The 17,033-nt window shown below is 43.3% G+C and overlaps 1 protein-coding gene across 1 annotated transcript in view; it reads right to left on the reverse strand.

Moving 5' to 3' along the window:
* Positions 1-803: 803 nt before the first annotated feature.
* The window catches only part of SWAP70 (switching B cell complex subunit SWAP70), a 129,571-nt gene continuing 113,341 nt past the window's right edge, over positions 804-17,033 (reverse strand). The window contains exons 6-12 of the mRNA XM_077453637.1: positions 16,281-16,389; positions 14,664-14,845; positions 12,423-12,530; positions 11,081-11,247; positions 6,370-6,568; positions 5,836-5,932; positions 804-1,479 (exon numbers count right to left, since the gene is read on the reverse strand). Of these exons, the coding sequence (XP_077309763.1) occupies positions 1,367-1,479; positions 5,836-5,932; positions 6,370-6,568; positions 11,081-11,247; positions 12,423-12,530; positions 14,664-14,845; positions 16,281-16,389 (975 nt within the window). The 3' untranslated portion in view covers positions 804-1,366. The remainder of the gene's footprint in view (positions 1,480-5,835; positions 5,933-6,369; positions 6,569-11,080; positions 11,248-12,422; positions 12,531-14,663; positions 14,846-16,280; positions 16,390-17,033) is intronic.

The following is a 17,033-nucleotide window of genomic DNA, read 5'->3' on the forward strand; positions in this document are numbered from 1 at the left end:
CAAAATGATTTCAACATGATTCGACATTATTTCAACCGCATTCGAAAATATTTTGTGACCCGACTTTAGGGCCATGTATCTCGGGGTAACTTGGTGCTAGAAACTCCAAATTTGGATATGTTGTAGTGCTAGTACTATTGTGTTTGCATACCAATTTGGAGTTTCTAGCACCAAGTGACCCCGAGATATGTGGCCCCAAATTCGGGTCACAAAATGTCAAGCACTTTTCTGCAGCAGAGAATGCCATTTTACGATCCGAATTTGGGGCCACATATCTCAGGGTCACTTATAGCTAGAAACCCCAAATTTGGTATGCAAACACAATAGTACTAGCACTACAACATATCCAAGTTTGGAGTTTCTAGCACCAAGTTCCCCCGAGATACATGGCCCTAAAGTCGGGTCACAAAATATTTTCGAATGCGGTTGAAATAATGTGGAATCATGTTGAAATCATTTAGAATGCGGTTGAAATAATTTCGAATCATGTTGAAATAATTTTGAATGCGGTTGAAATCATTTCGAATTATGTTGAAATCATTTTGAATGCGGTTGAAATAATTTCGAATTATGTTGAAATCATTTCGAATCCGGTAGAAATATTTTCGAATTTGGTTGAAATATTTTCGAATGTGGCCGATTCTTCGAATTCGGTAGAAAACTAAACGAAATCCGAAAACGAATTTAAGGAAGTTAACGAATATAACTAAACGAAATTAATGAATTAACGAATTAAAACGAAACGAAACTAAACAAATTTTTTCCTTTTGCACATGTCTACTTACAGATAAAGGAAACAAAAAAACTTTACAAATGTTTATTTTTTGTAAATTACTTTTTATGTAACAGTTGTTGAGATATACCCAATTCTCTGAACGGATCCAACAACATAAATCTACTCCTATTGTCACATGGAATGCATTTCACAGACAAATATTTCAATCTTACATTCCAGTTTCAAATAAAAAATGAACATATGGAAAGTATGAACGCGTCCCAAAACTGAAACGCAAAATTAAAAACAGATTCCCGCGCCTAATCTAGGGCAACTAATTGTTAAAGGGTTTAGTATGGACAATGACGCAGCTGTTCTGTCCTAGACAAGACTCGCCATCCGTAGGATGATCCTTTGGGTTGTTGCGCCATTTTTCCGACAGGTTCTTCTGGTTTTCGTTGTAAGCTCTTTCTCGATTTTGAAAAGTCTAGAAGCTCACCGGTGTTTTGTTATCTCCCTTTTTTAAGTAGACACAACTTGGGAATGAAAAAAAAAAAGATATTTCAAATAACACACGCACAAACTCTCCCGCTGTCACAAGCTGATTTGGGGTCGCGGTCCTATCTGCTGGTCCATGTTGGGATGGACGCTCTAGTCCGCGCTGGTGTTCTTCTTCCCTTGCCAGTTCCTCTCTCTCTCCTCGAGTTCACCTTGGGTGAAGGAAGCCGGTCCCCAGTTTGTGATGAACACGGGATTTTTAGAACCTGGAAAAGGGGGACGGATAGAACTTAAAGAATGCATCACTATATTTATATAAGCAGCAAATTTAAAATTCTCAGATAAAGTAATAATTGGTCAGTGCTCTTGATTCTGGAATTTCAGAGTTTGGTGGATACCAGAGAGTAAAACCCTCAACAATTGAATAGTTCCGTGCCCTCTGTACAACACTGCAGAATATGTCAGAGCTATATAAATATATAATAATAATAATAATAATAATAATAATAATAATAGTGTGTGACTGTGGGGGAGGGGACATTAGAGTGTAAATTTTTGTTTATTTAAAAATTACAAACATAAAAAAAAAAAAACATATATACAAAATAAGAAAAAATATACAAACAAAAATAGCATAGCAAAAACATAAAGAAAACTAAATATAACAACCTAAACAAAGACATAACCTCCACCTAAAACACCCCCTCAGGCTAAGAAACCAATACACATGTATCCCATGCATGCAGCCTTTTTCCAAAAATACAATCTTATATAAAAATCTAGGGGACGTGAAGACAGAAAGAAAGCCGCACACCCAGAGACTGACAAAAAGCAACCACGGAGACCTGACATTCCTCCACGCCTTTGTCCAGGCCCCCAGCCGCCACCTGTCCTTCTCAACACCCAACCATCTTCCCAACCTCACACCCAGAATGTCGTGCACCACCACCTCGACAGGAAGGACTTTTTTCGGAATGGAGACCTGACACCGTGCATTCAATGTAAAGAAACGGACTACTAAAGCTAACTAGAAAAAGTGTCTGCAAATCAAAATCCTCTCAAAGGCCACATACGACCACTCCGCATAACTCAAGCGGGAAAGGAAAGGGATACCCAGAGCCCCACCCACCCGCTTGTAGACTTCTATATTGAAGGAGCAATGAAGCAAGAAGTGGTCCATTGTCTCCTCCATCCCACCACATTCCACTCTTGGACAGCCACAGTTCTCCGTAGAGCGAAGCTTCAGGTTGCCCTTCACATAGAGTCTGCCATGAAACGAGCACCAGGCCAAATCCCAAAACTTTAAAGGGATTCTCTCTAGATTGAACAACTGCAAACCCTACCTCATAACTAGGCCTGGGCAATCCCTCAAGGCCAGTGGCTCGCTAAAGGCAGATTCAACAACCCTGCTCTCCAGGTCCTTCCTAGGAAGAGACTTAATTTCCTCTGCCATCACTCGCCACTGCCGAAGCATTATCGAAGCAATATAGAGAGACACTGGCAAAATACATACAAAGCTGACATACAGAAATACTGGGATCAGGTAAGTTTTAATCAGGTCAATCCTTTCCCTGTAAGAGATTTTCCAGTCCTTCCAGGTGGCAACCTTGGCATCGGCATCTTGTAGCCTGCTTTCCCAATTTGCGAGGCCATAATCGCCGGGAGCAAATTTGATGCCTCAAACTTTCATTTCCTATCGGGGCTTTGGGAAGACGTCCAGTAGCTCGAAACAATTGCCTTCCTCACCCATCCAAAAACAAGTCGCGGGCCACAATGAGCGGAGCGGGTGGATGACAGGTCACGGCTACTCTATAGGCCCTCTGATCCGATCCACCTAGATGGAAGAGGACGAATTCCCTTATTTTTTTTTTTATCGGATTTTTAGGATTGGATTGGAGGCAGGCGGGAGTAACTGGTCAAAACTCTGTTTACATCTGCCGCTCTAGAAGTGAATTGAGGGTCCAATTGGGTAGGGCCGATCATGTGAAAAGGGCCAAAACTGCTTTCACACTGATGTGCTGCGGTTTACCCACACCGTGGGTGCAGGGTAGTGCACCTGTGTCTATCCTGTGGGGTAACTGAACTTTGCCAAAGACTCTGCCTGTGGCAAAAGCTGGCACTGTACAGGAAGCATCTGCCACCAGCTTCATTCACAACACTGATGCTGTGGTATGACGGGTCGGCAACCTGTGACCTGGGCTTGCTAACCCGCCATTCCAGAGCAGGAGGTCGCGGGCCATATCAGAGGGCTCCGCGGGCCCTGGTTGGCCACCCCTTGACCAGGGTAGAACACGGTAATCCTATCTCTATCAATAAAGACAGAGGAGGGCAAATGCTGGACCACATTCCCACACACTCTCAACCTCATTGACACTGACCACCCACCAGTCCAGATTCCTCTATCATCCACAATCTTTTTTAGGGGACACAGCGTTTCACCAAACCTCCTCAACCAGACCCATAAACCCTCAGGGGGTATAGACTCATTCCTAGTCAGGATAGTCACATTCTTTATCAAGGGCTGTTGCAAGATTACCTTAGGGACAAGCCCCTTTCAGTCCAGCTGGCCCCTATACACATTCTCCAACCGCTCTCAAAACAGATCCAGTGATTCTGGACGTACAAATGATAAATCATATTCAAAGGAACCAGCCAGACTGATAAGAGCATAAATATCCTCCGCCTTAAATCCCATGGCTAGGATCCAATCCACAACCACCCTCCTGGTAGGTGGAATACCTCCTCCTTCCCATCTGAGTTGTACCACATCATATTCAAAGGAACCAGTCGGACTGATAAGAGAATAAATATCCTCCGCCTTAAATCTCATGGCTAGGATTCTATCCACAACCACCTTGCTGGTAGTTGGAATACATCCTCCTTCCCATCTGAGTTGTACCACATTCCTGCGTTTAATGGAAGGTGCGTTAGCTGAAAGTCGCACAACAGGCTCCCTTCCACCAGCAGCAGCATGACTTTGTCCCGACACAGCCTTAGCATAGTTCATAACTGGGACAGATGACACATTTACTGGCTGCTTAGGAATATTAACTGGCTGCATAGGAACCTCTGAAATCTGGTTTGGCTATTCACCCACCACTCGATACTCCCTCCTCCCCTCCAGCACAACAGTCCCACTCACCATAGTCCCAGAAGTACCACAATTACCAGCAATCCAGTTATTAGGTACACCAGCTGTTTTAGCTGTTTATGTGACATTCTTCTCACAGACAACAAGAACTTCTTTATCAGGATTGACACCATCACCTCCTACATTCCTTGCCGACTGTAAGGATCCATTGACAGATAAAGTCCCATTGTCTGTAGCAGAAATCACAGGAATGGCATCCATACACTGAGAGATATTCTCAACAAGCATTCCTTCACCAGCATTTTCCTAAACTGAAACAGCCTGCTCTCCATTTGCAGACACTGTAACACTGCCGCCATCTTGAGCAGACTTAAATGAAACTTTTTCCACAACTTTCTCCCTTACAGGCTGAGGGACGGCATCCCCCTACTCATCTGATGAGTCAGTGCCACTCAAGGGAGATTACATTTCCATAATGGTCTGCAGCAATCGGCCATTTTCCTCAACCTCCTCCTGACATGACCCAGGCTGCTGGGAAGCGAGGGGGGCAAATACTGACTCAGGTGCAACAGATCCTGAGACAGGAGTAGTACTGGGGCCACCATGTGAAGCCACTTCCTTACCCCCCATCCATACTGTCACCGCTGCTCTGGCATCCACCCTCTGGCTGGTACTGGCACAGGCACTCTCCTTTATCTGTTGGAATCTCTCCATAGTCTCATATTTTTCTCTAAACACACCGCTGCTTTCCTTTAGAGAAGTGACCAGTTTCCCCTGCTTCTTCAATGCCTCCTCCAGAGACTTAAGCTTAGAGTCTTCCCTCCTACTGCTCCCAGACTTACTGTGCAGAGATTTCTTTTTCCTGAAATCCGCTTTTAGGACAGCAAGTTTCTGTTCCTCTTTGGTAATACGGTGAAGTCTATTCACCACTTTATCATGGATTGCTGATAAGGACTCATGGGGACAGGCTCAGGATCCATTGCAGCTTGAGCACATGGTATATGCCTCAGTGCCTCTGCAGAGCCTCCACCTTCGTCTCCCACCACCCACTGAATAGTGGTTAGTGGAGAAGCCTGCAGTAGAGGCCCAGGCTTGATGTTTACTCCAACTGAGAGCAAAGCAGAGTGAGCCAACAGCACCCTGTAAAACAGCACCACCTGGTGGAGAAGCTCCTCTGGTACAGAGATGGATGTGCTTGGCTTAGTGTTCTCTGTACAGCGCTGCGGTACATGTCAGAGCTATTTGAATGTATAATAATAGTGTGTGGCTATGGTGGGGATATTAGAGTGTAAGCTCTTCTGGTACAGAGACCGATGTGAGTGGCTCAAAGTTCTCTGTACAGCACTGTGGTATATGTTAGAGCTATATAAATGTATAATAATAATAATAGTGTGTGACTGTGGGGGGGGGGGATATTCGAGTGTAAGAGACTAACATGGTTCTAAATTCTATGAAAATGATTTTTTCTATATAAATGAATAAAATAAATGTCTTTTTCCTGCCACATTGTAGCACAGCAGTTATTCCACACCTGGCTGTATTTGTCGGATTAGGCCTTCGTGTTGCGCCACTTTATTCTTCCAGCTCCTCGTCTTACTCGTTGCAACTTCTAGATTATCTTTAATTTGCTGTAATGAAATAAAAGCAATGTGAAATTTAGTTTTAAATTGGCATTATATAAAAAAAAAAAATATTTATACAAGAGAACAGCTGAAACCTCTGCCAGATCTTATTAGTGAACATGGCTGCATGGGGGGCAATTTCCCCTCACTTCCCACATGGCTATTGGGACAGGAAGTGAAGGGAAAGGTCCCAAAATGTACCAGCCTGTAGTAGAACCTGGCAGAAGCTCTTACCCCTTTCTACTGTACCTGAAAGATTTGGCTTAACCTCTACTTTATCGTGGGGCAACCTTAAACATGAGTAATCAGAAAACAAAGATATAAGCCCCTGAACCTTATCAACAAGTTTAGGGATGGCGTGTAACTCAGCATGGAATCTTGAATGGATCTTGAATTGCCCCAGGTTGACAAGTCCTCATTTACAATGAATGGCTCTCAATCACCTGGTATTGCTCCAGGGCCTCTATTCGCTCCTTCTCGAGCTGCTCCAGCTGCTGCATAGCCTCCTGTAGCGCTATGTCTTTCATCTCCCGGATAGTCTCCAGTTCCCTCTTCTCAGCTTCTGTCATCTTGATAGCGATCTCCTGCTCGTGGTGGAGTTTCTCCAGCATGGCTCGCTTGGCTGCTTCCTGTTCCAGGAGTCTTGAAATGACACAGGTACAAAGTCAAAATACTTAGGTCTGTCTAGCGTGACTTTGCAGTTTGTCAACCACAAGTAGACATACACCCCCCCCCCCATACATACACATGCGCCCCCCCCCCATCTTAACTTTGTCTCTCACCCCATTCATGGATATACCCTCCCATATTAACTTTTTCTATAATGAGCATTCAGGCCAAGGCTTATGGGTGGAAGCCTTGGCTTTCTTAGATCAACTTGACCAGAATTTGATAAAAATTCATGTTAAAGCAGGCCCAAATTCTTAAAGTAAACTAAAGGACATGCTCATCCTATTAGACCCTTCTGTTATCTTTGATACAGTTGGCCACCTGCTGCTTCTCGAAAAACTCCTCTTCTTGGACCTCAAAATCTCAGTTCTTTCCTACTTCTCACAGCTCTGCCCTTAGACACCTTCTATTCTCTTTCTACATATCCTCCCTTGGTCAGTTGATATCATCTCTATGCTGACACCCAAAAACACCTATCTCTCTACTCCTCAGCTCACAACCTTCAACAACCTACCGCCCCCTCTCCTCTTCATATTCCCTTTGGGGTCCCCCAGGTTCTGTCCTTAGCCCACTTTTGTTCTCTATCTACACTTTTAGGTGATCCCTGAAAACCCTTCTAACCTTCTTCTCTTGTAACTGTACTACTTTTCATCATGCTTGAGGCGAATGTAGCCATATCAGTGCTCTTGCAATTCCACTTCTTTGACCTCAAAATATCAGTTTTTTACCGGTTCTCCTCCAGCAAATCTAAGCATTCATTCTTTGTCACCTACAACTTTATCCTCTCCTCATCCTCTTTCTGTGAGGTTCACTCAAGGCTCAGCCTTCGGACACCTTCTATTCTCTATCTACACTCCCTTGGTCAGCTGAAAACCTTTTGTGGCTTTCAATACCATCTCTATGCTGACGGCACCCAAACCTATCACTCTACTTCTCAACTCCCATCCTTGAACTCTACCTCTTCCTGTCCCCTTAGGGGTCCCCCAGGTTCTGTCCTGGGACCACTTTTATTCTCTAGCTACACATTTAGGCGATCCATGAAAACCCTTCTAACCTTCTTCTCTTGCAACTGTACTACCTTCCATCATACTTAAGGTGATTGTAGCCATATTAGTGCACTTGCAAGGCCTAAATTCTTAAAGTAAACCAAAGGCCATACTCGTACTGTTGGACCTTTCTGCCCAGTGGCGTAACTAGAACCTTCAGGGCCCCGATGCAAGAAACCATGAAGGGCCCCCCTGAACCCCAGTTAGGGCCCTTCCCTCCGAGTCCAGCGGTGGAACTCCAGGGCGTGGTCACAGGTATGACCTTTGTGAGCCCTGTAGTTCCACCACTGGTATCATTTTTATTTTATTTATTTTTTTACATTTTTAGGTGCCCCATTGGAGGACTGCCCCTAGGCAGGATGGGGTCCCTGTCCCCAGAAGAGATGAGGTCCTTTTCTCCAGGGCAGATTAAGTTACTGCCCCCAGGTGAGACTGGTTGGGGAGAACAGACATCGGACTGAGTGGCAATGCAATGCATGGAGCAGGAGAGGGGTACTCTGAGGAGCCGGCCGAGGACACAGGTCATGCGGGGAATGCACAACTAAAGAGCAGCCAGTGTGATAGTCGAGCATGGAGCTCTGCTAGTCACCCTCCACCTCCAGCCACCCGTGTGCATGGTGCACTGGTACCCCTAGCTGCCTATGCTGCTGCCAGCCATATGTAGAGGGGGCTGCATGGGCCCCCTGCATCACAGGGCCCAGTTGCGGTCGCAGCTGCTGCACCCCCTATAGTTACGCCCCTGTTTCTGCTATCTTTGATATAGTTGGCCACCTGCTTATCCTCAAATACTCCACTCCTTTGACCTCAAAACTCTGTTCTTTCCTGGTTCTCCTCCTACCTATCTAAGAGCTCCTTCGGTGTCACCTATAGCGTTATCCCCTCCTCTACTCATTCTCTATCTGTGGGGGTCCCCCTAGGCTCTCTCCTCAGACACCTTCTATTCTTTACCTACACCTCCTTCCTTAGATAGTCCCTTAATCTCTTCCCATAGCTTCCAATACCAATTTCTATGCCGTCGACTCCCAAACCTATTTTTCTACTTCTCCGCTCACAACCTACAACTTTACTTCCTCTTCTCCTCTTCCCACAGGGGTCTCCCCAGGCTCTGTCCTCGGACCACTTCTATTCTCTTTCTACACCTCATGCCATGGTCAGTTGATAACCTCCAATTGCTTCCAATACCAACTTTATGATCCCCGATGACACCAAAATCTCTCTGCTCCTTTAATTACACCCCTTCAGTCTCCTTAACCCCTCTCTGCCAATTCCTCCACAGAATTCCGCTCACCCAACATATACAATTCAGAATCCTAACAAAAACATACAAAGCCACCCACAAATCTGCTCCGAGTTACAACACCAGTACAATCCCAGAATAGCACCCAAACTGACCTCTTTTCTTCTCCCAAGACCTCCTGTTCTCTAGCTCCCTTGTCATCTCCTCCTCCATGCTCACTTCCAAGACTTCTCCAGAGCCTCTTCCATTCTCTGGAACACTCTACCCCAATCAGTCCACCCATCTCCTACTCTGTCCACCCATCTCCTACTCTGTCCACCTATCTCCTACTCTGTCCACCCATCTCCTACTCTGTCCACCCATCTCCTACTCTGTCCACCCATCTCCTACTCTGTCCACCCATATCCTACTCTGTCCACCTATCTACTACTCTGTCCACCCATCTCCTACTCTGTCCACCCATCTCCTACTCTGTCCACCCATATCCTACTCTGTCCACCTATCTACTACTCTGTCCACCCATATCCTACTCTGTCCACCTATCTACTACTCTGTCCACCCATCTCCTACTCTGTCCACCCATATCCTACTCTGTCCACCTATCTACTACTCTGTCCACCCATCTCCTACTCTGTCCACCCATCTCCTACTCTGTCCACCCATCTCCTACTCTGTCCACCTATCTACTACTCTGTCCACTTTTAGGTGTCCCTTTAAAACCCTCCTAACCTTCTTGTCTTGTAACTGTTCTACCTTCCATAATCTTTCAAGTGACTGCAGCCATATTAGTGCACTTGCAACAAAAACAACTCGCACCGACAGTCAGATCTTCAGGACAAGCATTTGGGGTGTTTGGGGAATTCTGGCATGGCATGGTCAGCAGGTATTTTTTTTATTTTTTTTCAGTTATTGAAATAATACAAAATGCTTTAACCACTTCGCATCCAGGCCAATTCTGATATTTCTCTCCTACATGTAAAATTCATCATTTTTTTTTTTTTTGCTAGAAAATTACATAGAACCCCCAAACATTATATATGTTTTTTTTTAGCAAAGACCCTAGAGAATACAATGGCGGTTGTTGCAATTTTTTTTATCTCACATGGTATTTGCGCAGAAATTTTCTAACGCGTTTTTTTTCATGCTTAAAAAAAAAGATTAAAGTTAGCCCAATTTTTTAGCATTTTGTGATAGATGAACATACGCTGAATAAATAGATACCCATCATGTCACGCTTAAAAATTGCACGTGCTCGTGGAATGGCACCAAACTTTGGTATTTAAAAATCCCCATAGGCGACGCTTTAAACATTTTTTTTACTGGTTACATGTTTTGCGTTACGGAGGAGGTCTAGTGCTAGAATTATTGCTCTCGCTCTAACGTTCGCGGCGATACCTCACATGTGTGGTTTGCACACTGTTTTCATATGTGGGCGGGACTTGTGTATGCGTTCACTTCACAGGGGCGCTTTAATTTATTTATTTTTTTTATTGTTCATTTTACTTTTCTTTTTTTAGTTTGACACTTAAAAAAAAAAAAAAATTGATGACTTTTATTCCTATCACAAGGAATGTAAACATCCCTTGTAATAGGAATATGGCACGATCGGACCTATTTACAGTGAGATATGGGGGAGTCAATAAGACCCACATCTCACCTCTAGGCTGGGAAGCCTAAAATAAGAAAAAATTAAAAAACGATCCTGGTTTCCTAGCCAAATCGGCGCCGTTATTTTGAATGCAGAGGCCGGGTGTGACGTCATAACATCGCGCCCGCCCTCCGAACGATCATAGAGACTCCGGGGACCATCTGGTCCACCGGAAATCTCTATGGTATCATCCGGGGGCCGGCGGATCCTGTGACCGACTCGGTAGAAGCACCGGAGGGTGGCGGGAGTGGGGGGACATCCCCTCCCGCCTCCCGTAAGAACGAACAATCAAGCGGCGGAACAGCCCCTATGATCGTTCTTATGGTGCAGGGAATCGCCGACTGAAAACGCTGATATCTGAATGATGTCTGTGGCCTCGGGCATCATTCAGATATACCCCCAGAAAGTCAAGGACGTCCATGGAAGTACCTTGGGCGGGAAGTGGTTAAAAATGGTATTTAAAGCAGAACAAAGTAGAAAGATGGAAAAAAGAGACACTCTGGGTTTATACAGTGCGTATTTCAGTTATGTTTTTGTGTAGACAGCGCCCTCACCTGGCCTGTAAGAGCCGCGCACTCTCCTCTTCAACTCGGGCTTGTTTCTCATCATCTAGCGCCTCCTGCAGGCGATGATACATTTGTTCCAGCTCTCGCACCCTCTTCAAATACTGCTCTAGTTCTGAGGACTTCTGTGCTACCTGTTCTTCCATTTCTTGCCGAATCTATGGATATACAAATAATAGATAGGTGTTACCTCATTGCAACCTGCCGATCAACATCACGAGCCATTCCAGGCTAGAAAAAGGCTGAAGAAAGACTGCCTGCTAGGTTTTATATGAATTTCAGCCAGTGGATATGCTACACAAGCCCTAAAAAAATAAAATAAGTGCACAAGGTGTGTGGTACACTCTGTCCTTCTGCCCCACTGTCACTCTCCCCTCACACTTGCATGCCAGCAATTCCCGACTGTCAAAATGACAGCCAGCAGTTGTTGTGTATGTGCTGCTGTCATAAACCAACCACCTGACTATGTATTGTTCTGGCTTGAAGTAGAAAGACACAAAGTAATTGTCTATAAACATTGTTCAGATAGAAAATAGTGAGATACAACATAACATTGTTTATAAACATTGATCAGATAGGAGATAGAGAGACACAAAGTAATATTGTTTATAAATATTGATCAGATGGAAAGATACAAAGTAATTTTTTTATTTTTTTTAAACATTGATCAGACGGGTAGAAAGATACAAAGTAACATTGTGAATAAATATTGTTGAGACGGGAGATAGAGAAATGTAGAGATACAAAGTAACATTGTTTATAAACATTGATCAGACAGGAGATAGAGAGATACAAAGTAACACTGTTTATAAACATTGATCAAACAAAAGGTACGGAGATACAAAATAACATTGTTTATAAACATGGATCAGACAGGAGATAGAGAGATACAAAATAACATTGTTACTTGTTACTTTTGTATTCATTCACCTGCAGATCAAAATGTGTTGGTTTTTAACCCTCCGTTTATACTAATTAGTGTTAATTAACTCCTTCCTCCCCTTCTAGCTATTATGATGGAGATGCTTACATATATATATATATATATATATATATATATATATATATATATATATATATATATATATATATATATATATATATATATATATATATATATATATATATAATGTATATGTGTGAAAAAATAATAATAAATAAATTATATATATATATATATATATATTTTTTTTTTTTTTTTTTTGCACATTGTAGCCTGCATTATAAAGTAAATTCAAGTTGTATGCCCGTGTGAACATGACCATCAGTTCTGCCGGATGGGGAACCTATATTATAGAATTTGCCGTTTTGCTAAGCGTCTTCCAATAATCACCATTTGCTCCCGTTCCAGCTCCTCTCTGAAGCGATCCTGTAACTCCATGTGCGTCTCGTGGCGTTTTTTCTCCTCTTGCGTGGCCCGGGCAGCGGCATCTCTTAGTTGCTGCACAAAAAATAAAACACAGATCTAGAACACATAAATTCTAAAACATCATTATTGTATTATAGAAGTAAGCTGGCTTTAAATTGAATGTGTATATATTTATGTTTTATTCACATAAAATAGAAGTAAACCCCAACTGAACGACATTCAGGAATCTTTTTATAAAACAAATCTGCAGCAGGAAGGTGGCAAAAATTTGCACAGCTGCAGGAAAAATAATCAATATACTTTGTCTGATTTGTCTTATAATTTTCTTATTTCTTACTCTGGTCTGTGCTAGACATGTGTAATTTGTTTCATTCCGAATTCGATTTTTAAATCATTTCAACAAATTCATTCATTCGGAAATATCCAAATTAACGAAAAAACTTGTTTAATTAATTTTTCTAAATGTTTGTAAATTTCATCATTTGAAAATTTGTCAGTTTAGAAAATTCATAAATTCGCAAATCTGAAATAATAACTAACTAATAATAACTTAACTATTACTATTTAATTATAGGTATTGGAATTCCCTTCATAATTTTAGCGGTTATTGAACGCAACAAATAGGAATTTATCCGAAGTTACAAATTATCCAAAATAACAAATGCTGTAGCTAAATGAATGGAACGTAATAAATTAATAACAATAAATAATAATAATAATAATGTATTATTATTCATTAGTAATTAGTTCCGTTCCATTTGTTCAGAGGCTGCATTTGTTATTTCGGATAATTCATGACTTCGGATAAATTCGTATTCGTTGCGTTCACTAACAGACAAATTTTGACATCCTCCCCTTTTCTTTGAAATTTTCTAATTTACGAATTTTCAAATGTCAAATTTATCATTTGGCACTTTTTGTGTGGCCCTTGGGGGGGGCCTGCAGACACTAATTTGCAATTCCCATTTTGTACTTATAGCAATGGTCATCCTCTGTATTATGTCCAGAGTCTCTGACCATCTCCTGTATCATGTCCGCAGTCTCTGACCATCCCCTGTATCATGTCCACAGTCTCTGACCATCCCATGGATCATGTCCGCAGTCTCTGACCATCTCTTTTAGTATGTCCGTAGTCTCAGACCATTTCTTGCATTGTGTCCACAGTCTCTGGCCATCTCCTGTATTATGCCCACAGTCTCTGATCATCTTTTGTATCATGTCCACAGTCTCTGATCATCTTTTGTATCATGTCCACAGTCTCTGATCACCTCTTGTATCATGTCCACAGTCTCTGACCATCTCCTGTATCATGTCCACAGTCTCTGACCATCTCCTGTATCATGTGCACAGTCTCTGATCATCTTTTGTATCATGTCCACATTCTCTGACCATCTCCTGTATCATGTCCACAGTCTCTGATCATCTTTTGTATCATGTGCACAGTCTCTGACCATCTCCTGTATCATCTGCACAGTCTCTGATCATCTTTTGTATCATGTCCACAGTCTCTGACCATCTCCTGTATCATGTCCACAGTCTCTGACCATCTCCTGTATCATGTGCACAGTCTCTGATCATCTTTTGTATCATATGCACAGTCTCTGACCATCTCCTGCATCGTGTCCACAGTCTCTGATCATCTTTTGTATCATGTCCACAGTCTCTCATGTCCACAGAAAGTTGACAACCACCAATCGAGAGTGAAGCTAGGAGGAGATTTTTTAATGTTAGCCAGCACCGGGCATTGTCAGCGATTTACTGCCCTCTGCTGGAAACCACGTGAATGGCAAGGATCTGCAGGATCAACTGGTAATTTATGAATAAGGACAATAAATATCTAGTATTATCAAGCATTGTTTAGTCCATATGCCAAGTTGATTTTTATCCTTGAGATGCCATTGAAACTGCAAACTTTAAAAAAAATTGAAAAGCCTTAAGAAGGACTTTGACATGTTAAAGGTTATTTGAGATGTTAGAGGTTGGGTTTTTACATCTGCTTAATTAGATACCCTTGAGGGAATATATATATATATATATATATATATATATATATATATATATATATATATATATATATCTGCAAAAGTAGAGCAAGTTCTGGACCAGATTGACAGTCAACTTTCCATAAATGGCTTCCCAGCCGCCCCCCCACCCCCACCCCACCGATCTGGCATAGGTCACCGGTTATCCTTGTCCCGCCCTCACCGTCCTCATCATCTCCAGCTCCTGCTGCTTTGTCTCGTTGGACATCTGGAGGTCCTTCATCTTCTGCTGCAGCTCCTCCTGCTCCGCCTGTATCTTCTGCCGAATCGCTTTCCGCTTCTGGCGCGCGTCCTTGTGTGGCGACGGGATCCCCATCTTCCGAAGATTCACCACCGTCTGGATGGCTGTGGGGGGGGAGGGAAACACAATGCGGGTCTTAAAGGTGGGGGCGGACAAGATAGAAATATGGTGGCTTCCACTGCAAACACTTTTGTTTTCGAAAGGTGCACAATACGGGGGGGTGTCATCTTCAAATTACTGGAGCAAGCATGTGCATTTCGTGACGTGTGACACCTCCTTGGTAAATACATTGTCTTGTGATAACATGGGCAGTGGGGGGAATTCCCTGTGCACAGGGTGATTAGGATGTGCCCAGGCACACCCTGTGCACACACCTATGGCTCCTATCCAAACAGGGTATGTGCAGGGCTGGATTGGGACAGAAATCTGGCCCTGGACTTCATCCAGACTTAAGAGTCCCATCAGCAGCCCCCTTACATCAGAGTCCCATCAGCAGCCCCATTACATCAGAGTTCCATCAGCAGCCCCCTTACATCAGAGTCCCATCAGCAGCCCCATTACATCAGAGTGTCCCATCACCAGCCCCCTTACATCAGAGTGTCCCATCACCAGCCCCCTTACATCAGAGTGTCCCATCAGCAGCCCCCTTACATCAGAGTCCCATCAGCAGCTCCCTTACATCAGAGTGTCCCATCAACAGCCCCCTTACATCAGAGTGTCCCATCACCAGCCCCCTTACATCAGAGTGTCCCATCACCAGCCCCCTTACATCAGAGTCCCATCACCAGCCCCCTTACATCAGAGTGTCCTCCCCCCCACGTTTACTCACAGTTCTGAAGGCAGCTTCTATTCTTCCTCTCTCCAGTCATGTGATAACAAGTGATAGGGGAGAGAGGAAGGAAAGTCGGCCGGCTGTCTATCTCCCCCTGCAGGCTGGAGAGAGCATAACGCCTAATGCTCTCTCCAGCATATGACGGAAGCTTCTCCTTCTGACAGGAGTGAAACTGTGATCACTTACTGTCAGAGAGGAGCGGCTCCAGGACTGCACCTGACTGGCTCACTGAGCCATCGGCCCACCGGGAATCTCCCGGTAGTCCCAATGGCCAGTACATGCCTGGGTATGCGGGTACGAGAGCTGAAGTAATTACTAAACAAATACCGAGATAAAACTTTTCAGACATTTCGGTTTGCTCACACACCGGGCAGTTCTGCTTAACTGGCCTCGGGGCGGGGGGGGGGTTTGGGGGGGGGTTGGTGGGGAATAAATCATCTTTGAGATGCCTACAACTTTCATAAGACAAAAGATATAAGGCCGGGGTGGATGGAGATTATATATGATTGTGTTGGGTTTCCATGCGCAAAACCTTTATAAGCAGCCCCAAAATTTGTCAATACAGGTACATAGGTACTGATTGCCGCCCCCCCCCCCCCCGGAACTATACCCCCCCCGGGAACTACACCCCCCCTGGGAACTACACACCCCCACCTTTAAAAAAAAATAAACTTCCCCATCAGAAATAAAAATGGTTTTCAACTCACACTGAATCCACTCCTGTTTCTTCTTTTTATCAGAGGCGCTAATCTCATAGCTTTTATCTACGCATTTCACAAGGAAGAGGCACTTCTTCCCGTCTCTGTCCGGTAAAGACTAAAAAAAAAAAAAAAAAACAATGTCACAGTCACATATAAATACACTTAGGAGGACAGAGCATAATATAAAATCGAAGGTTCCTTTAGGCTGGACCCCGGCCTACTAGAGCACGGGGGGGGGGGGGGGGGGGGAGGTCCGGTGCGTCTCCATTCACAGTTTCAGGTCCGATTTCAGCCCAAATTTTTGGCTCAATTTGGACCAGAAACGGACCAGAAGACGCACAGGACTCCCGTGCAATTCACACCGGAGCCGCTCCCGGAGATGTGTGAACCGGCTCCATAGAGAGCCGCCACAATCTCCTTTAGACATGTGCAGAAGAAAAAAAGTTTTATTTACATAAATTTGTTTCCTTTGTTTAATTAGTTTAGCTTTTTCATTTTCAAATCAATTCAAAAGTTTTGGAATTTGAAAAAGTTTTGGAATTTGAAAAAGTTTTCCAATTTCCAAAAAGAATAAAATAGAATTTTTTTTTTCTATTCTATTCCTTTATTTTCTATTCTATTTTATTCTATTTGGAAATTGGAAGACTATTCGAATAGAAAATAAAGGAATAAAATAGAAAAAAAATGCTATTATATTCCTTTATTTTCTATTCTATTCTATTCTCTTTGGAAATTGGAAAACTTTTCGAATTTGAAAAC

The sequence above is a fragment of the Lithobates pipiens genome, unplaced genomic scaffold (assembly GCF_037356315.1).
Source record: "Lithobates pipiens isolate NorthernLeopardFrog02 unplaced genomic scaffold, aLitPip1_a1.2 Scaffold_24, whole genome shotgun sequence".
NCBI lineage: Eukaryota > Metazoa > Chordata > Amphibia > Anura > Ranidae > Lithobates > Lithobates pipiens.